Below are 22,356 nucleotides of genomic sequence, written 5' to 3' on the forward strand. Positions count from 1 at the left end.
GAAGCTGCTTCCCCTGTCCCCTGTCTTTGGGCTCCTCTGTGAATTCATTAGTCAAGGGATTCACAAATAAAAGGCAAAATCTCTAAATTCAAAAGAAAGAGACCTGAAAAGTCTTTAGAATTCTCTGCGTGTGCGCTCTCTCTCTCTCTCTCTCTCTCACACACACACTCTCTCTCTCTCTCTCTCTCTCTCTCTCTCTCTCTTCACATTCTCACAATAAAGGTCTCCTGCTTGGCTAGTCTCCCAGATCCCCAACTGCAGAGTCCTTGCATGCCTTCCCTAAGATGGCTCCCATTCTGGTCCTCTTACCTCAGGCAGGAACACATAAGGAAAAAGGTGTCCCTTCCTCTCCAGACTGCAGGTGCTGGTACCATTACAGCTCCCCTCCATGGTTTACTTCTCTTGATAATGTCTTCCCCTTATCCCTTTCCCTAACTCTTCTCTCTGCATATCTTTAATGTCAACCAACGTAACCAGTGGAATAAGGATAGAATCAAGTAGAAAGAAGGGGTGCTATCCCTGTGGCCAGAACACTCAGGGTCATGCAGGCAAAGTAATCAGTCACCCTAGCGTGGTGTCACATCTCTTCTGACTATTAGTATTGAGACTAAATGCTATAGACAACAATAATTATTGCAATCTACATTGTGCTTTGTTTTATAAAACTAAGTATTTATTTAACCCAAATTCATCTTGTCTTTTCTTAGGGCTTAGAGGAAAAAAAGATAAAATGTCAAAGTTTAAACACAGACACACACACACACACAACTTTCTGAGAGCTACACATGTGGCCAGTTGTCTGACACTGAATGTACAATCAAAAATTCATTACGAAGAGAAAGGTTGAGAAAACTGCTTTTAGAAATTCTACTCTGAAGTGTTAGAAACGTTTGTTCTATAAAACAAAAATATGTGTAATATATTCCTGGTATATATTCAATGCATATAAAGCTTTTTCTAAAAAATACTCACCAAGACATGTGTTGGACATTTAAATGTTTATAGCAGTTTACAATATCTGATTTTAGGGAGGGAAGAGGGATTACCAAGTTTAATCATTAGTATTTTCTTTCTGTAGTCAGAAATACAAAAATATAATAAGGCTTCAATGCATTTTCAGAGAACACTTTAAGTATCCCAGCCAATCAGACACAGAGTAAACACTAGACTCTAAATCTCCCCATTTTTCCTCCTGTGTTTTGTACAAACACCCTATTTGTTACAACAACTGGACAAGGAGGATCAGAGATGGTATTTAAAACTGACAGAGGGACTATCAAAAACACGAATTTGTCCTTGGTTCAAATAAGCTGGCACAACTTTGAGGATGTTTCTCTAAACTGCTGGAGTCTTTTGAGATTAAACATTTGACTGGAGATTTTGTGAGAAGAAGCTGGTACTTCCTGTTGCTCACTGAACTAGAAAATCCTCAAAAACAAACTAGTTTTCTTACTGCATATCAGAACTTTTCCTTTCCCTTCAATGGTTCTTTCTGGAACCCTGAAATGAAGAAAAACTGAAAATGAAAAGGAACTAGAAATATTTATGAGATGGCTTAAAACTTCAAAATAAATTAATTAATTAATAAAGCCATATCTTTCCTAGCTAATCTTTAGACTTCCTGGAGCTTATATGAAATAAATTATATCATAACAAGTTCTAGTAGGTTAAAAATACTAACAAATGCACCAAAATCTATGATCCTCTTTAATTCAAAGGCTCAAAAGAATCAAAAGTTTTCAAGAAAGCTCCTATTGTGTATGAATCAATCTATCCGAGTAACATGTAGCATGTGCAGAAGCAGCTGACAAGTGGAAGAAGCAAACGCCAGAGCACTGGTCTCATCTCAATGCTCTCCATGAATGGGCCAGACCTCTTACTCTCTAGCTATATCTTCATTTGCCCCTACCACCTAGGCTCAGCCATGCAAGATTATGCCCCATTCCCTAAAAACCAAGCACAACTATCTGATCCCCCTTCAATTAAAACTAATGCTACAAGATAATCCTCATATAGCATAAACATTTACTAAGTGAACAAAATATGTTCAGTGAAGCTATTCATTCCACAAATATTTATCCAATACCTACTACCTGATTGGCATCATTCTAAGATTTGAGATGATTAAAAAAAAATAAAAGTTCCATTCTTATAATATTCATTTTTTAAATTTATTTTTATTGTAAACAAATGGGATACATGTTGTTTCTGTTTGTACATGGAGTAACAGCATACCATTTGCATATTCATACATTTACATAGAGTAATGATGTTTGATTCATTCAGTTATTTTTTTCCCTTCCCCCCCACCCCTCCCACCTCTCTTGTTATTCATTTTTTAATGGAGGTCAGACAGTAAACAAAATTTAAAATTATAAGATGAATGATGTGTTATAAAGCAAATAAACAAGGCTGATGTGATCAAGAGCCACTGGGTGCTCACTTTGGGTGATAAGGCAAAGACTACTTTGAAACAGGAGACCAGTATGGCTTAAGCATCATGGACAAGGCAGAGAGGTATGAAAACAGTTCAGAGAAGTGGGCAAGGTACAGATCAGACAGGGGAGGATGTGATGGGATTGATGCTCAGGAAAGATCACTCTGCCTGCTCTTTGAAGTGTGGACGCAGCAGGTGGGGGAAAGAAGTTGGAGGACTATTTATTGTGGGAGACTTGAAGCAGCTGTTGAGGAAAAAATGGCAACTTGGGCTAAAATGATAGCATCAAGATGGAGAAAACAGATAAAATCAAGATATACTTCAGTAATAGTCAACAGTTTCCTTAGAGATTGGATTTTGGAGGCCAGAGAAGAAACAGTCTACAAAAATTTGTAGGGTTCTGATTTGGATAGCTAGGGGGATGGTGATGACATCTATTCAGGTGAGTAAGACTGAGGGAAAAGCAGGTTGGGTGGGGAATCAAGGGCTCTAGTTGAGTTCCATTTAACTTTTTCACTTGTGAGATAGAGCAAGCATGATTGTGCTTTATTTTACAACAGGGAAAACTTAGAGAAAATGATGACTTTTGAGAAATTAAACATCTTTCAAGTCTTTGGATTTCAACTCTAAAATTTATTACCCTAATTTAAAATTATCACAGCCAATGGCAGAGAAGAAAAAATAGAAAATTTAAAATTCAAAAACAAGTATTAGTTTTATCTGACAGCATTTGTTAAAATGCATTCCTATTTTTTTCCAATATTCGAAGTTAATTATTCTCTTACTATGTTCAGTTACAGCCATCTTATTTTGGGTCAAACGACCAAAAAGTTGAATTGGAATGAATTTAGTGACAAATTAATATTTTATTGTAGTATTTTGTACTGTAGACAGCAACATTGATTGATGCGTGTTAATATGAGTAAGATAGCAAGTCAGACCTCCAAGAAGACTCCTAACCATATGATCATGGAAAAAGAAAAGTTTGAAACTCAGTATGACATCATAGATACAACACTTAAGACCAAGAGCCTCACATTGCCTGAGCATCAGAAAATGGGGTAGCTGGTCATGCCCAAAATCTAAATATAATGCAGAAAAGTAGGTTTTCACACATTTAACTTGGGATGCAGGAAATAATTTCTACAAACACTTCTTAGAAGCACTGGTTTTCCCCAAATAATAATTTCCCCAAAGTGATCTTACTGGTAACCACAATAAGTCACTGGCTATAAATAGTTCATCACAACCAGTGGGGAGAAAACCCTTATGGCACATACCCTCATAATGGCAGACATTCTGATATTCTCAGTACATAAGAGATAATCCTTTGATCATTACAGAATCAACCATTTATTTTTTGAAACTGGTGTTTCCTATAGGCTTTCAGATTGAGATATCATCTCAAATTGTTTTCTATATTAAAAAGACCCAAAGTCTTGATTTTTGCTTTAGCTCTGATACAGAACCACCAAAATTAAGTAGTATAAAAGGTCAATATGATGGAAAAAATCTACTGATATCAAGCTTCAAAGCCAAACTTAAGGTTGTTTGAAATAAATGAAGGAAAGAAAAAGGGTGAATTTCCAAAAATATTTTCCTTTTAAAAAAATGAATAAAAAAGGCAACAGTAGTGTCTTTATCACATAAAATATTCAGCATTTGCTTTAAATTTCCTAAATGAAAAGAAACAACTTTGGACATGGCCTTGATAGAAACTAGAGTTTATTTGCTGATCTTCCCCTGCTGATATACTATAGCAAATATTAGTTGTTTCACAAGAGAACATTACCATTAGAAACTCACTCCTGGCTTCTTAGAAACTTAAAATTCCTGGATTACTTTAAGAAATTTCAGCCAAGTAGTTAAATACAAGTCCTAAAAATAGTCGACTGGAACAGACATATGGTGATACTTACAATGCCTGAATTAACATACTAAAATTCAACACTGAGGTTATAACACCTCTCAGGTTACCCAACCTTTCTGCTCAGAGCCTGAGAAAAAGGGAGAAATCAATTTAGTTCCTTCCATAAATCTTTCAGAAGACAGATGCAGAAAGACAGATAAAGAGGTAATTTCACTGGTTTAAGAGAATTAAAATTACAACTCTAAAGGAAGACCAAAACACAATGTGGTTTACAGTCAGGTTAATGGTGGAATGAACTCTTTGGAAGACAAGAACTGTATCTCAGTCATGTGGGCATGCTCAAACATCTAGCAGAACACTTCTGCATAGTAGGTACTTTAGCTAGCTTTACTTGATGAAATTTCTGACTATGAGTACAATTATATATACTTTTATGCTATTGTTTATTTTATCATCAAAGCCCAAGGAAAGAATTGTTCCTCTCCTTCTTACACCCTGACACATTGAAATGTAAACAAAAATTGTCTTGGTTCTGACTTGTCCTAAAATATTAAGTTAATTTGATTAGCATAGTTCATACAATAAAAGGAAAATATTAAGAGGACTGTATAGAAGACGTTTTCCTTGGGATCTAGAATTGATCACCTCTTCCAGAACTCTCCACTGGCCTACAGAGCTCAAAAGAACTGATTAGCATATTAGTTGGTCATTTTCTAAGTCATGTAAATTATAAACCTCTCTATATTGTTAACTATGATTGTATTCATACAAATATTAAAGTGTTTTTCCTAGTGTTTAATTGTTATATAAATGAGCCAAAGGTGGCCTGTGTATACTGGTCCCTACATTGTTTATTTCTTCATGCAGGCTGAGACCCATTAGGACAAAAGTTCATGAAGGCCAAAGTCAAATTTTTACATATCTGATAACTTTTTAAATTATCTTAATTTTTGTTATAATAAAATAAGAATCCCCAAAATAAATCTTTAGCTATTTAGAGACTGCCTGCTCTTCACATCTTACAAAAACCTCACCTTGATGCTGTTCAATTTTTAAGATACGGCATGTTGTTATGAGACTCCAACTGTGGCCACAGCCCTACAGACCTCTCCGACACACATACTCCCTGCTATGCATTCAGAGACTCCACCCAGACTCCTGGGGAGCTTCCTTGCCCTCCTTCCTTAAGGAGCATCCAGGCAGGGAAGCTTCTGGATGGGCCGTGCTAGGAGGTACTTCCCCCACACCAAACTTATCAAGGCATTACCCAATAAAACTTGTGTGCTACTGCCTCTGCCCTGTGGTCATATCTTTTTCTTAGATTAGCTCCCAAACACCTCAAGCCCCGATAATAATACATGATATTTATTTCATAAAATGTTAATAGATTTTTACCTGAAAAATATGGCCCCATGGTGAATTTAGTTTTGGAAATGCTGTTAAACAGATTTCTTTACCACAGGGCATCTCAGAGCCTTTACTATATTTATAATGCACTCTGACTCTCTGAGAGAAGAATGAAAAGCTCAGTGTTTCACAAATTCATTTCACCATGGAAACATTTAGTGGGGAGAATCTTGGGAAAGTAGATGCACAGCCAGGTTATCACATCAGAGGAAGTGGCCTCTGGGCTGAGGTGGGTGGGCATTAGAGGGAAAAATAACTTCTCTCTGTATGTCTCGCATAAATATTGGTTTCTGAATACTATTCTGCACTAAAAGAAAGTAGAGCTTCTTGAAAATAGTTGATTCCAGAGCTGGGGAAAAGAAATTACTAGATGAGCCTAAAATGTCTTTCTATGTGAAAAAGTAAAAAAGCCTATATAGAATGGATAGTCAGAGGTCAAAATGATATGGGACCTAAAAAAGCCAAATCAAGGAAGATTTCAGCATCAAAATAAATGATGATAAAGGTAGATTAAACCTATCAAATAAAATAAAAATCTATAAGTAGTTGCTGGTAGAATCATCTCTTGGTACACAGGGGATTGACTGCAGGACCCTGTGGATACTAACACCCATGAATATTCAAGTCCCTCATATAAAATGACATGGTATTTACATATAATCTATTTACACCCTCCCATACAGTTTAAATCATCTCTAGCTTACTTATAATACTACTACGATATAAATGCTACATAAATAATTGTCATAGTATCTTGCTTACAGGATAAAGTCAAGAAAAATGTCTTTGTGTACAGACATAATTTTTTAATATTTTCCATCTGTGGTTGGTAGAATCCACAGAACCTACAGATATCTCTGTCCATCTATCTGTGTGCATGGGTATGAGGGGGGTGCGGAGAGGGAGAGGGGCGGGGGAGAGAGAGAGAGAGAGAGAGAGAGATTTAAAGCAAGAAGAATGGAAAGCTCTATCTTGTAGTAGACTGACAATTAATAAATGGAGAAGTAACAACAGGATCAGAAAATCACCATTTGGCAACCATCATAGTAATAATTGATTCAGGCAAGAATCATCAATGGGTGCTAAACTTGATAAAACTTTTATGATGAATAAGATGCGCACATGCTAAAGTACCATTAGAATTCATCGATAATGTCTCTCAAATGATGAAAATACACATATACACATATTTTAACACAGAATAATAAACTAAATGGAATATAAGGTTAACAACTGGCAAATCTGGGTGAAATCAGGTAATTTTTTTCTATTCTTTTATTTTTTATATAAACTTAAAATCACTTCAAAATAAAAAATAAATTAAATGGTGGGAAATGTCCCTTTTTTCAAAATATTTGATGGTTTAATTATAGTTCTAGATGCTCAATTCACTTGTTGAATCAGTTAATTAATGTCCTACTGACTTTGATCTTTACAGATACCTTTATCACTGAGCAGAGGAATCCCTCCCTTGGTTCTGGGAACTTCCTCCAACAGTCTCTGCTTGAGAAATTTTTCCATCCAATTGGAGAATCCCTGTATGGTGATGTTGCTGTACAACTTGCTATGGTTGAATATGGTTTGTCCCCTCCAAAAGTCATTTTGGAATTTGATTGTCATGGTGGCAGTGTTGGGAGGTGGAGCCTTTCAAAGGTGACCAGGTCATTTGGAAGGACTAATGCCGCTCTCACAGGACTGGATTAGTTACCTCAAGAGTAGGTTATCTTAAAGCAAGATGGTCCTTGTGCTTTGTCCTTTTCTAGGCACTCACTTGCCCTTCTTCCACTTTTTGCCACCATGCAATGGGATAGCATGAAAAAGATGCAGCAACCCAATCTTGGACTTACATCCTCCAGAATCATGAGCTAAATAAACTCCTTTCCTTTATAAATCACCCAGACTCTGGTAGGTATGTGGCCACAAAATTTAAAAAAAGAAAAAAAAATTAAAAATACCCTGAATACTCTTCTCAAAGGCCCCAGAGAAAGTACAATCTACACCAGTTACTACAGGATAACTTAACTCCTAAGTGGCTTTTCTTTTTTTCAAAAATGTGTCTTTCTCAGTAATTCACAAGTATAAAAGTTGAAATTTTACTAAAACTTTGAAGTTTCCATGGGTTTTGTACATTTGCTGAATAGGTCATTCCTTGTCTCTCTTTTGAAATCTTTCAATATATTTTATTTCCTCCCATTCATCAGAGCATCTGGTACATTGTCAGGTGTATATTAGGTGCTCAGAAATACCTGGCTGACTGCAATGTATTCAACTGTTCCTGTTACTAAAGGGAATAAGTTTCATTATATTATGCGTGTGCTACAAAAACTATTCAATTAATATTTCAGCAAATTTAATATTTTCTCATTTTCTTTCAATACACAACCAAAAATACAACAATAAAAATTATAGATAAGATTATGAAACACTTAAAATTGAAAAACATTTTGTCAGATTCTATCAGCAGTATCCACATTTTTAAACCTCAAACATTTTAAAGCAACACATCTTGTACTATAATGGAATCAGTGACATAGTATTTAGAGCCAGAGAGGAGAGATGTTCTATAATTCAAACTATCTTACTCCACTATAATCTAATGCTTCCATTTGGAAAAATCAAGACCACTAAAAGTTTAATTGCCATCTTTTTTTTTTTTTTTTTTTTTTTTTTTTTTTTGTAACAGGAATTGAATCCAGGGACACTCAATTACTGAGTCACATCCCCAATCTGAGGCTGACTTTGAACTTGTGATCCTCCTGCCTCAGCCTCCTGAGTCACTGGGATCATAAGTGTGTGCCACCATACCCAGCAATATCTCTTTTTGAAAACAGACTTAAGGCCAAAAACAGTTTTTAAGAGCTCAGCCTCTAGAGTTCATCATGCAATAAATAAGACAATTTACTAAATGATCTTGGTAGAATTATTTAATTTTATTAGGCCTAGTTTTCTTATCTATAAAACAGGGATATTAATGATACCTAAATCAAATAGTTGTTGTTAGGCATAATACAGTAGTATCTGTAAGTCAGTGGATATATAATAAGCACTGAATAAAAACTTATGATTATGGCCATGATTAAGTAAAAATGAAAAAATAAATAGAATCCAAAAGTGCATACATAGCATAATTCAATTTCATTAAAAAGGAAAAAATAAATTTACTTATATATAAAATATGAGTATAAATACATACATGTGTTTATAAATATAAATGTATATTTACATATTATATACACATGAAATATATATATGCATATTTAGAAAGAATGAAAGTACATGGGCATAAGAGAGAGATCCATAAAAAAAAAAAGATTTTAAGAAAATGAACTACCAGAGTAATCACTTAAAATTAATGAATAACAACATATTTTTGTTCTTGCATTTCACTGTATTCTTCAAATTTTCTGCCATGATGAATAATACCTTTGTAATAACTATACCTTTGTAATCACTATAAAAATGCCATTTAAAAAAACTTTTACAAGAATAAAACATTTTAAAGTGTTATGTAAAACATTTGTTCACATTATTTCCAGCATTTAGTAAAATATGTTATCTTCCTCATTGCTCTACATGGCCTGCTTGCTTTTCATTATAGAATAACTACAAGGCATTAAACAAAAAACAAGATTACCCTCTGCAGGTTCCACTCGGGTTGCCCGCTAGTTCCATCATGTCCTATCCTTATCTTATATATCTCTCCAATCCGTCTTATTTCAACCTGAATGAAATACAAAGGAGAAAAAAATAGCACATTTTTAAAAATTAGGCATGCTGTGTACTTTCTTTTCTTCATATTGAATTTCTGTTCCTTGTTTTTTGTATTGCTAATAGTTGAAAAGCTTTCAGGGACCCTTTCAGGGTCTAGAGATGAAGTCCTCTCAAACTATCAGTGAACTTCACAGACATAGAATATGAGACAGAAATATCATGCAACTTGACTAAAAATATGCAGAAAGAATCCGATGAAAGAATAGGATAAAAAACATGCATATGCTCAGTTCTCTGACTACCACACATTTCTCACTGGAAGCCAACACTTTCCAAATTCCAGTGACAGAAAGATGGGCTCTTATTTTAAGATGGAAAAAAAATCAATTTTCACACACACTCACACACAAAAGCTAAATATATAGCAATTTCTACAATAAAGTCCCTGTGAGTCTAGAACTTCCTTCTACTCCAAAAATCCTCCTTCTTTACCTCCTAGGTTAAGATATAAATGCTCTAAGTTCACAGAAGACAAACAAACCTGCCCACGGGTTGTGTGTACTAGGTTAGTTTTTGAAATGACCCCAGAGTATTTGTTAATCCAGGTAGTATTGTGAGAAATAGCCTTGGAATTAATTTGAGCTCAACTGAAATGCTGGTTGTTACAAACTGAGTACCACATAGGGTTCAGCATTTCTGGTCCTTCCTCCATTGAAGGGACATAAATGCTATTGCACAAAATTTTCATTTCAACTCATAAGTATTTATTAAAACAATACTCTAGACATTGTGCAAGACCACAGGTATGCAAAGATAAAAATGATAGCAGAGTTCCTAACTTGGAGAAATATAGAACCCAGAGAGATAGATTTATAAACAGATATTTTCAGTACAATAAAATGCATCCAGGATACTAAACTGTGAGGATTAAAAACTGTAATTTATCACCTTGTTATTTAATGACTGAATTAATAATAACCATTATCATTATTTCTCCTACGAGTAACCACATGCTGCTACAGACTCAAGATAAATAACCAGGTACTTCTTGCAGGTTATATTTGACTTACATCATTGCCTACCTATGGTCTAGATCCCAGCAGAGTTGAAACAGTCAGGTGACCCAAAAACCATCAAAACTCCCACTTCATACCCATGTTCTCTGCTTTGAGATTCTTTTTTTTTTTTTTTTTTTTTTTTTTTTTAAGGACTCATCACCACATCCTCCTCACCTCACCCCTGGACTTTTGCACCTGAAACAGCCCTGAGCCTGTTTCAGCAAGCAGTCCAGGAGAAATGATGCTGGTGTTGACTGGAAGGAAGGAAAAGTGTTAATCCTTCACAGTCCATTTCAATCTCCTCCCACTTTCTTATTCCCAGAGTTGATCATGACAGAACTCAAAGGCTAGTTCTTCCCACCAGAGGAAGTAGGAAGTAATCCCTCATTTGGGACCAGGTTTATCTCTGAAAGGTAAACCAACCTTTAGATCTCCTTGTGTTGTCCCAAGAATCTATTATGACCTGAGTCTAAACTTCCCCTTTCTCTACATTCTAAGTGAAAACAATAAAGAGATATCTGAGTAGTTGGGGTAGCAGACGTGTAACTTCATGCCTGTCTTCTGTTACCTCAGGAGTCTGAACTCCCATGCAATGAGATGAGCCAGCCAGAGTGCAAGGGCTGGACATGCATGATCTCTTCCAGATGCATAACAGCCCTGGGAAAAGGAAAGTTCTTCAGAGTCTACGTTAACAAATGAAGACATTTAAAGAAGTTCAGTAATTCGTCTAAAGACACACAGCTGGAAACACAGTAAGTTCCAGGAATAAAATTTGAACTCAAGCCTGTTTGATCAGGTGTACCACAATGTCCTCAAAAATGGTTTTATGCTCATTTTGATTGAAGGGAAGAAAAAGAGAATGAAAGATAAATTCAGAGGTGATAAATGATAACAATGAAAAGGAAATCAATGCCCATGGAAGAGAAGAGACAGCAGGAATGAGCTAACTAATCCTAGTTTAGGGTTGTCAGACTATCAAGAGTCCCCACGCCCAATGCCTAGTAACCCCTAACCCAGTGCTTCTCAAACTTTAGGGTACACACAAAATTGCCTAAAGGTCTTGTTAAAATGCAGATTCCATCCCTTTGGATTTGGTGGTCAGATTCTGCAGGTCTAACCAGCTCCCAGGTGATGCCCATGCTGCTGGCCTAGAGTTCATGTGACTCTAGGGTGGATTCCTGGGGGCTTCCACACTTAACCCTGACCTGATCACAGCTGGCAGCTGGAGCTGGATGAGAATTTTTTCTCATTTCATGGTTAGTGAGAGTCTAGGAGGGTAGATATCCTGATACTACTGACCAGGAGAGGGAGAATTCTTGGCAACTGTAATGATATCTTTCATCTGTGGGGTATTTCCCATCTACTAGGCACAGTGAATAGCACATATATTCCTAAATATTCTTTAAATCTCGTAGAAATTGAGAGTATCATTACCCTCTTCTTTAAGAAGGAAACTCAGATTCCTAGGACAGAGAACTAGGTTAGAGAACTATTGAGAGGCTGATTTCAGTTTGGATTTGGCATCCATAACTACAAACCCTCCATTCTTAACCAATTGACTACATTTCCTATAGGACAATAAATTCCTTTTAGGATTTATACATTTTCCCTTTTTGTTATCAGACTACCCTGGAATTTAGAAAGAATGGATATTATTGCCTCCATTCTACACATGCAGACCTGGAGAAATTAAGTGACATATTCAAGATCACACAGCTAACATATGGGAAGCCAGGACTCCAAACCAGCTCACCTGATTCACATTCCGGTGTTGTAATGAGATTTCTCAAGCTTGACTGCACTTTAGAATCACTTGGGGAGCTTTTAAAAATCTCCATGCCCAGTCTGTACCCCAGAAAAAATAAACTAGAATCTCTGGAGGTGGAACCAGTCATCAGTAGTTTTTAAAGCTCCCCAGGTGATTCCAATGTGCAATCATGAGAATCTATACCATTCTAAGATTTAATTCTGAGTAAATTTTTCCAGAAAAACATAGACAGGACTTATCAGATTATAAATACATATACCACAAGGATATTAAGGAAAATAAGGCTTCTCTAGGATGCCCTTGGGACTAATCATAACATATGCACTCTGAGTTCTAAACCATCATCTTCAACTAATCTTTGGAAATACATTGCATATAATGTGCCTTAAGCCAAAGTACTCCTCCATGACTGCAGACAACTGCTTTTCTTGACTAAAAAACTAACTTAATGATTGCAAAAATAGAATGACAGGTTTGGGTCTGAAGATTTAGAAACCATTTGGACATTAGTAAGAAACAAGTTCTGCAGCCCCAAACAGTCTTGTCTTCCTAGTGACTCTGATTGTCCTCTCTCATTCTCTATTTTCTAGTCAGTCTTAGGATGCAAAAGGAGTAATCTCCAGGGATAATGACTGCTATTTCAGAATGCACCAAAGAACTATATAGCTTTCACCCTGCAGGATGTGGGGTGTGAATAAGTAAAGTAGAATGTAATTGTCCTAATTGAAATTTGGCCAAGGCTCTGAGGAACTACATGAGGCAAACAGCTGTATTCAAAACACAGAGTTCTCTGACACTAGGAAATAAAAGGGAAATTAGAATAGGCATAGACAAAGCTTTAGAATATGGTTTATAAAGTTGCCAAGAAAATAATTTCAAACCCATACAGGTGAGCAATATGCGCTAGTATACAAAAGGCAGGTTTTCACTGCCAGAAGAATCTAGATCACTTGTAATCTGGTTATAATTTGAGTTGATGGTTGATGAGGCCAGTTTTGAATCAATGACCTAAAATGAATTGACTTTAAAGAAACATTCTCTCCTACAAGTTTTCTTGCTTATGTAAGATATGTGAGCAAAATGTTTCCTTTGATTATTGCAATAGGAATCAACATAACTAACTGATGGGGATTCTAATAGACTAAAGATTTATTTTACAAGGGACACATACACACGATTACACTTTTCCATGTTTCAGAAATGCCTTTGCGAAGTTCAAAGAACAATGCTGCCAATGATTTTGTTTACCTGAAACTCATCCTCCTGTCTTGGAAGGAAGAGTTGCTCTGGGTTGTCCTTGTTAAGACTTATTGGTCCAGTGACTCCTTCATCTCCATATACCCAGAGTGTGACATTGGCCTGAGTCCCTGTATTTCCCGTCAGCACTATCACCTTCCATTCATCTTCAGACAGAAGAGTCTCACTGCTCTGGGAAAGTCTGATTTCTTCTATATATAGGGGGGAAAAAGGCATTAGTGGCAGATCAGCTATAACATCAAGTTGACAAAATCCTTTGTCGCATGGGAGCCCAAGGACATCAAAACTGGGCAGGGTGTGTGAGGTAAGGTGAGGAGGCACTGAAAGGACTCTAGGGAGTTGATTTGTGCTTGTCTGCTTACAGTAAGGTTCTAGTCAACTGAAACTCAACTACTAATTTAAACTGAATTAAAACAATAAATATTTAAAGAGTCTGGTGAACTTTTACCTATTCTCAATGCAGAGACAGAAGAGGGCAAGACAGTTTGCAGTTCCGTGCCCATGGATTTTCCATAAAGCGGTGGCTGCCTGCCTTATGGATTTTATATATAACTACTGTAATATAAAGTAACAAAAAATGAAATTGAAACATTTTCAAATGAGATATAAAAATATCAAATTGAGAACACAGAAAAATTTCTGAAAAAAAAATCTGGAGAGGACAATGAAAAGCATTTGGAACTAAAGAGGATATTCACATCTGCAAAGGGTTCTTGAGATGCTCAGAGCAGTTGCCTGTCAGAACAGGGGCTGCATAGCACTAACACTTCACAAGGCAGCCTCTAGCAGCCACATTGCCCTAACAGCTAAGAAGTCCCAAACTAGAATGGCTGTCTTCTTCACAGTTCCTTGAGCCTGCTGACCCACGTGAGAAGACTGCAGACAGCAACTGCCAAGCTACTCTGCACTGACTGTCTGGAATTGTTCCAACAATAGCACCTTAGTCCTTAACTGATATTTCTGCATAGAAATATTACATACTCAAGATAATGAGCTAAATTTCCTTATATCAAAGGATTACAAGGTTTAATTTTATGTCCTAACACCGTGGAAATCCTGGATAGCACCTAGAATCTTATTAGTACATCAAGAGCAACAGCAAATAACTAGTTATTTCCTGCTAAGCTATAGCAAACTAACTTGAATTTTTAAAAAATTATACATAGAAAAAAATGCTATGAAAGAATTGACATTACTTTCTCTTAGGTGTCCCAAGTAATCTCCATCATTATAACAATTATAACTTCTGGCATTTTCTCTTCAACTATTGTAACAATCAACATTTATTTAGCTCCTACTATATACTGAGTTCTGTACTGAATGTGTTACATACATTTCTCATTCAAACATCACTACAAATCTATGAGGTGAGTCAAATTATGAAGTCCATTTTAGGATGAAGAGGCAAAGAGTTTAAATAAATAAAATCAAGTCCCATAATAAGTAAACCATGGAATGTTTAACCTCAAAACCCTGTATGTAAACAAGATGAAGGTGTTCTATAATCTAAACACAGATCACCAGGACACAGCAGCAGTACTTAACATTCATTACCATGTCAGTCTTACTCAGTCCTCATCCTAGTCCCATAAGGTACTGCCCACCACTAAGCAGGTGGACACACCTGAGATTAAGTGACTTGCCCAGAGTTCCACAGACAGAAACCTCCAACTCAGGCAAAGAAAGTGTGAGAGTGGGAGGCAGAGAAGGAGAGGGAAGTGCTGGGGAGGGACATTGGTCAAATTATATTGTGATATTGTACGCATGTACAAATATGTAACAACAAATCCCATCAATACATGCAACTACAATGCACCCATAAAAAATGTGGGGGGAAAAAAAGCAAGTGCAATTTCCAGGTCATTCTGGGTATAATACCAAGGATAGCTGACCTAGAAAAGATCACAAAAATTGGTTCAACATAATTTTATGATAAAATCTCATATTCAAGATTCAAATATTACATGTGAATATCTAACAGTTTTTCCTACCATTTCTAGTTGAACACATTTGCAGTTTTCTCAGATGTTGGACAACAGTGTAACCAACCAGATTCCTACCAAAAAGTCTGTAACACACCTTGGAGTCAAGAGAATAATTAGTGATCCTAGGTCAGCAGGATGCTCTTACAGATGCTAATCATTTATTCAATATCTTATGAATATGTTAAATCATGTAAAAGGACCGCTTTTATTCAATTCAAGAAAACATTATTTAATTCCTTTTATTTACTGGGTACCCCTGTTAGGTTTATTATTATCTTATAATGGCACTGATTAAGTCTTGCCCTGAAGATACACGCCATCTAGTGGAGAAAGACATAAATATTTGTATTCAGAACCTGCAAATAAATTCCTAGAAAACAAAAGTACTGCAGAGTTCAAATGTCACCGACAGCAACAAGTGGTAACTGTGGAGGAGTGGGCAGAAAAGGATTCATAGGGGAACAATAGAAAGATGTGTCAAAATTTGGGAGAAAGTTGGGAAGGGACTTCTAGACAGAAGGAACAGCATTCCTGGCATGGCGGGGTTTGCAGCAGCAGGCATGTTGGCAGAACTTTAGGTGCCAATATACAGCTGAAGGAGACATTACATGAGATCATGAAAGGTATGGCAAGTTGCAAGGGAGCTGCATATCTTTGTGCAGGCAACAGAGAGGAATATGAGTCGAGTATTAGAAGGATCAGTCTAAAATGGGTGAGCTGGAGCCAGGAGATACTGAAGCAGGAAGACCAGTGAAAAATGAATACTGAACAGTGAACAAATACACAAAAAAGTCCTGGAATAAGGTCAAGAGTCCTTGGCTATTATAGTCTTTTGGATGTCCATGTGTGTGTATATACTTGTTTATTTGATATCATCTGTGAATGAGTTGATGGTCTCTCTGGCTCCTTCTTCCTGTGCTAATATTTTCTTACATCATTTGCACAAATAAAACATATAGTGAAGGTGTACTCATATTACAAAATTGATGACTTAATATGGCATAATCTATAATATATAATGATGTATTAAAGTTTGGACTGCTATCAATTAAATATGAATACCATCTACTGCCATGATCTTTTGGAAATGAACCAAAGTCCATTAGTCTCAGACTATAAATTTCTCCATCTGCGAACCATAAAAGCAGTTGCTTTTGTTGACTAGAAGTTTAAAATACTCTAAGCTGGGAGAATATTGATGATGGTCAGGTTGGATTAGGCAACAGACTCCTTCAGGGTCTCCCTGAATAAAATCTATGGAACCTAAAACGTATCTGGATGACTCAAAAATATCCTCTGTGTGGGTGACAGAACATTTTAATTAAGCTGCCATCAGGTTGACTCAGAACAAAACAAAAGTGCTCAGCTACCTTTGTGGTGCTGGTCTCTTGCAGGTCTGGAGGAAGAAAAATAACTCAGAAATAAATAACAAATTAACCAATTTTAATAGTTCCCAGGTAGATCAAATGTGAAGTCAGCTTAAGGCATGAATCACCATCACAGCGTGGCCATAAAAAGACAAGCTCATTAACACTAAAATATAGAGCAACAATTGAAAACAAGTGCCCTTAATCATTTGATAGCACAATATCATAAAAATGGTCATGGCTTAACCCTAGTTTCAAAAAAAGTAAAGTCATCTAGAAAATAAAAGAAGTTAAAGCGTTCTCCCTATAGTTAACTTGCAAAGGAAAAAATACTTATTTCTATAAAATTAACGTGGACCGTCTTAAATAGTCCTGATATCAGTTTCTCAATTTGAGGTATAGTAAGCATTTATACAGATCACAGAATGAACAAAGTCAGTATGGATAGCTGACAAAGAGAAAATAAGATCAAATAATCAAAGGTATCCCGATATGCTAGAATGCTGGATAGATACCAGGAAGATAAAAAACTAATCAGTATCAAGGTAAAAGTCTGCCTCTTGATTGAAAGCATCAGTTATATGTTTTGCACATAAAATATCTTAATGATGATAATATATTCAGGAATGCAATAAAGATGACTAAAACATGTATTACAAGCCAAGACAGCATTAACTGATGTATCCACATTAAAGGAATACCATTATTCTAACAGTTCAGATATTATAAGAATAAAGGCTTCTCTTTGAAGATTCACACTTTAAGAGAAATATTCACAGAAATCTAAAAACCATATTTTTAGAGAATACTAAAACAGAAGAGAATATACTAAAAAGAAACGCTAAGAATCCACTTGATACTTTGTTGTGTGTGTATATGAAAAATATACTAAGAAAAAATGAGACTACACTAAGAGGAAAACAATAAGGCAAGGGTCATTGTATAGAGGAGGACACTGACATTTTGTAGGACAAAAGAAAATACCAGTAGGTTTTCTGATCAACACAAAGAGGTACTTTCAAGTGATTAGGATAGCTGATATGAACCATTTATTTCTGCAATCTTGATGTGAACTTCTCCATTGTTTTTGTCATATCAAAGGTCTCTTCAAGTTCTCATTGTATCACAAATGAAAACTGACACTACTTTCACATTGTAATTTACTACAATAACAGCAGCATAAAACATAAACCTATACTTCCTCTGAATGAGGAGTGAGGTTTTTGTAATATTAAAAAGGAGCTAAGACCATAACAGGAAGAGCAATCAATATAATCCATTACCTAGTAATTTCCTTTCTAGAAATTATTCTTAAAAACATGTAAAATATAGATGAGTACCCACTGCAAGTTATAATAAAGGACTAGGTGAATATATTATGGTATATCTATACAAAAGAATTTATAGTTATTATTTTATAAAAGGATACTTAATATTATTTAAAATACTTATGTTTACTACCTTCTATTAACTGAAACGCAGATCACGAAATGGAATACTGAATATAACCTATATGTGTATATCTACACATACACAAATAAATTTTAAAGTGTTTTTTGGAAGTAGTAAGGTGGTATAATTTTAATATTTTCCTTTATGCTTTGTGAGTTCCACATTTTTTTCTGAATAAATTTAATTTACTGACAACTGCTTTTAAGGAATTTCTCAACTGGATAACACATTTCATAATTTTTTGTCCATGCTTCTCTGTGTTTTAAAGGGTTGACACCTAAATAGATTTAAAGAAAGAACATGCCATAGCTGACACCGGGGCATAGACTAGGACTTGCCCTGCGCCATTGTTGAGCATCTGGAACAGACACAGCAAGGACTGGCATGCTGGCCACACTGCCTGCTCAAGTGCCGTGTGCAGACACAGTGCTGGGGTGAGACTGCCATCACGTTCACCTTCCTGGGCCTCAATTTTGTTATTTGTAAAAATAAGCATTTATAGTGAAATTTCTAGGATGGTTTCAGTTCAAAACATTAAATCATGAGTCTTTTTGGTCTATGTTTGGCTTGAATGTGTTTAGAAGCAATGTTTCCAAACTTACAATTATTCAGAAGTAATGTATATTCTCCCTTAAATAATTTTTTAAAATATGAGTTTCCTAAGTGTTTGTAAATGAAGTGGTTTGGTGTCTTGGATTTGCTTTACGATCATCCAGTGGGGATGGTGTGGGATATTGTGAAGGGCCATAACTAAAATAGGATTAGTAAAATGCTGATAATTGTTGAAGCTGGGTAGAAGGTACATGGGGATGCATTCCTTCCACCTACCTATATCAGAAGTTTTTCACATGAAAACACATTCTCAGTAGCATATTACCTAATCTCCAGGTTTTGGATTGTCTTCTAATTTTAATTTTATCATTGATTTCTAATTTAATTCCATTATGATCTGATAGAATGCAGGGTAGTATCTCTACTTTTTTGTATTTGCAAACAGTTGCTTTGTGGCATAAGATATGGTCTATCTTAGAGAAGTATCAATGTGCTGCTGAGAAGAAAGTTTATTTGGTTGTTGATGGATAAAATATTCTACATACATCCATTAAGTCCAAATTATTGATTGTATTATTTAGTTCTATAGTTTCTTTGTTTAGTTTTTGTTTGGAAGATCTATCCAGTAGTGAGAGAAATGTGTTAAAAGTCTCCCAATATTACTGTGTTGTATTCTATTAGATTCTTGAAATTGAGAAAGGTTTGTTTCTACTGTCATGTAAAACTAATTAGAACAAATTTTTAAAATAATTTTCATAAAAAAAGAAGACCAGAGTAATATTTGAAGGCTTTATGGTTTGCTTTGGAGAAGGGGTTTCTCCTTGAAAAGAGGAGTTTGAGTTTCTATGACTTGTGTAAGAAGGCAGGAGAAGAACAGAGGGAGGAAAATGTGCTTCTGAAGCCTTCACTTTGGGTATTTGGGGTATTCTTTTCTGAGCCTCGACATTATCCATCTCCCTTCACAAACTTAACCATTGTCAACCTTTTGAGGCTTTATTCTATGCATTTTAATGTAGTAACATATAAACATATATCTGCATACACATTTAACTGTCTTTTTAAACCAAGTTTAAATATTATGATTTTTTATACAGTCTAATTTTTTAACCTAACTTTTTCATCTAGGATATTATCCTATTTCATTTTATATGGATTTATCTATCTTATATTAGTGTAGAACTTGATAGTATGGTTGTGCTATCAGTGATTAACTGGTCCTTGTTGGTAGATATTTAGACTGTTTCCAAATTCCTGTTATTCAAAAAAATTTTTTCCCAAAATCTTGAATTTTATGATTGCAACTTATGCTGCAGGAAATTATTATATTTCTGTGGATTAGATCCTTAGAGTTCAATGTGTTAAGTACATATTCAGCCATAATAAAGAAGGAAAGACTGTCATTTGAAACAGCGTGGATGAACCCAGAAGATATTATGGTAAGTGAAATAAGTCAGACATAAAACACAAAAAATTTCTCTAAAAAAACTAAGATTCATTCCTTATATCCCCCCATCTTAACAAAGCTACTATGATAATTCAATTTGGACCTAAAGGAAAACCCTGAAATCTAAATGTAATACATCTCTATTTACTACTACAAAAGCAATATTTACTATATATGTGGTGTTGTAAGTTCTAAATCCTCAAGCCTCTTTGATGTACATGAAAAAAGTTCCAGCTTTTTTTAAAATAAATAAGCATTTTGAACAGAGTACAAATTCATTTTGCTATTATTCCTAAACCCAAAGCTATATATGTTGCCCTATCTCAAAAGGGAACTGATAAACATACTATTCAGAAACTTATAGTTGATTTTAGATATCTTTAAAAGTAAGAAATAAGTTTTCTAAAATACTTTAATTCATACATATTTTCATATGAATGACTAATATAAACCAAACTATCTAGTATGACAGCTAAATTGCAAAACCAAGAGGAAGGTATTTCTTGCAAGAAACAATTTTAACTACTTCAACTGTTAATTGAGAAAAGACTACTAAAGGAAGTCATGATCTAATTATTCAGTAATGAATGAGAAACTTCTAGATAACATTCATATACAAAGACTATTTTTCCCCACCTAAGGTCATGGATGATATAAAAACCAGTCTTATTGCAGTCAAATATGTTAAAATTTTTTAAAAATCATGAACATTCATTTTATAGATGGTGTTTGTATTAGAGCAATTTTATTATCTGGATTTCCAGGATTTCATGTTCAAGTCAAAAGATTGTGGTATACCAATGGTTTAAGTAGCTCATGAATAAATTAAGTTCAGACTCCCTTTTCTCAGTCTTTGGCTCAGTCTCCAATTCTGGTGTATTGCCATTAACTACAATGAAGAACTTAGTCTTTTACATTGTATTATGGGTCAAATTTTAATTTGTGTCTAGCATGTCCTGTATGTATCCTTCATCTATCTCAACTGTCAGTTTTTAGCCTTCTGTTTTTGTGTGGTTTAGTGTTTACCTGACCCACTCAGCTGTAAACTTCAAGAGGACTAAGACCAAGTCTGTTTTGCTCACCACTATATTTCCTTACATCTGACTTTTAGTTAAATGCATAATGCATATTTGACGATTAAGTGAAAGAATTATTTGAAAATGTCTATATATGTCACAAAGCCTAATTTTGTCAATTTTGCTAATTATTGATACTGAGGTTTGAATGAGGGTAATAATATGTCTGCCAAAGGTCTTTTTGTTAAGGGCTCATCCCCTGGGCGGCTCTATTGGTAGATAATGAAATCTTTGGGAGATGGTACCTTCTTAGGTCATTGGGGGCAGACCATTGAAGGGGACTGTAGGACTCCAGTCTCTCTCTGCAGCAGTCTCAGATGTGATCTTTTGCTTACCCCAGTACTTTTACCTTGTCATCTGCACCTTGAGGAACAGATGCAGTCAAGGGGCAATCCTTACCAAGCCTATTCCATGTCACTATTTGGGCTCTGAATCTCCAAAACTGTGGTTAAATAAACCTTTTGTCTTTATAATTAGTTGTCTCAAGTATTTTGTTGTAATAGTTATACAAAGGTAATACATTTGATCTCCTTCAATCAAAAATATATACCTACCACTTCTTAAAATTTTAACAATGGTAACATTTTTAAAAATGTTTTTGCAAGAACAGACAAATTTTATAAGACATGTAGAAGGTTTTCTCTTAAGCATTTGGCAACCCATAAAAATGTGTCTATTCCTAGAAACTTCAACTATTTTTAACCACATCTAATTTTATTTGAGGTAGCCATCTCTAATTTAGGTACCACTGCTTCCTGACACAATATTTAATTCTTCTGTGAGAAATTTTAACTAAGCACATGTTTCTCATGCAGTGTAATTTCTCACCCTGCTACATGGATTCATGATGTAACATAGGGAATTATAGAACTGGAACTAGTCCAATGCAGCAAAAATCAAAATGCCAATTTCCCTGTGGTTGATGTTATAATACCATAGGCTTGTCAATGAGACATGTATTATCTGTTCACT

At 35.3% G+C, this 22,356-nt stretch overlaps 1 protein-coding gene across 5 annotated transcripts in view; it reads right to left on the bottom strand.

Moving 5' to 3' along the window:
* Rp1 (RP1 axonemal microtubule associated) overlaps positions 1 to 22,356 on the bottom strand; it is a 316,770-nt gene that overhangs the window by 113,296 nt on the left and 181,118 nt on the right. For all 5 annotated transcript variants that reach the window (XR_007109811.1, XM_047561225.1, XM_047561216.1 and 2 more), the window contains 2 exons: positions 13,500 to 13,699; positions 9,349 to 9,435 (listed from right to left, as the gene is read on the bottom strand). Coding sequence is in view for 4 of the 5 variants with exons in the window: in XM_047561225.1 (XP_047417181.1) it covers positions 9,349 to 9,435; positions 13,500 to 13,699 (287 nt within the window). In the remaining variant the exon portion in view is untranslated. The remainder of the gene's footprint in view (positions 1 to 9,348; positions 9,436 to 13,499; positions 13,700 to 22,356) is intronic.

Source organism: Sciurus carolinensis, chromosome 1 (assembly GCF_902686445.1).
Source record: "Sciurus carolinensis chromosome 1, mSciCar1.2, whole genome shotgun sequence".
Classification (NCBI taxonomy): domain Eukaryota; kingdom Metazoa; phylum Chordata; class Mammalia; order Rodentia; family Sciuridae; genus Sciurus; species Sciurus carolinensis.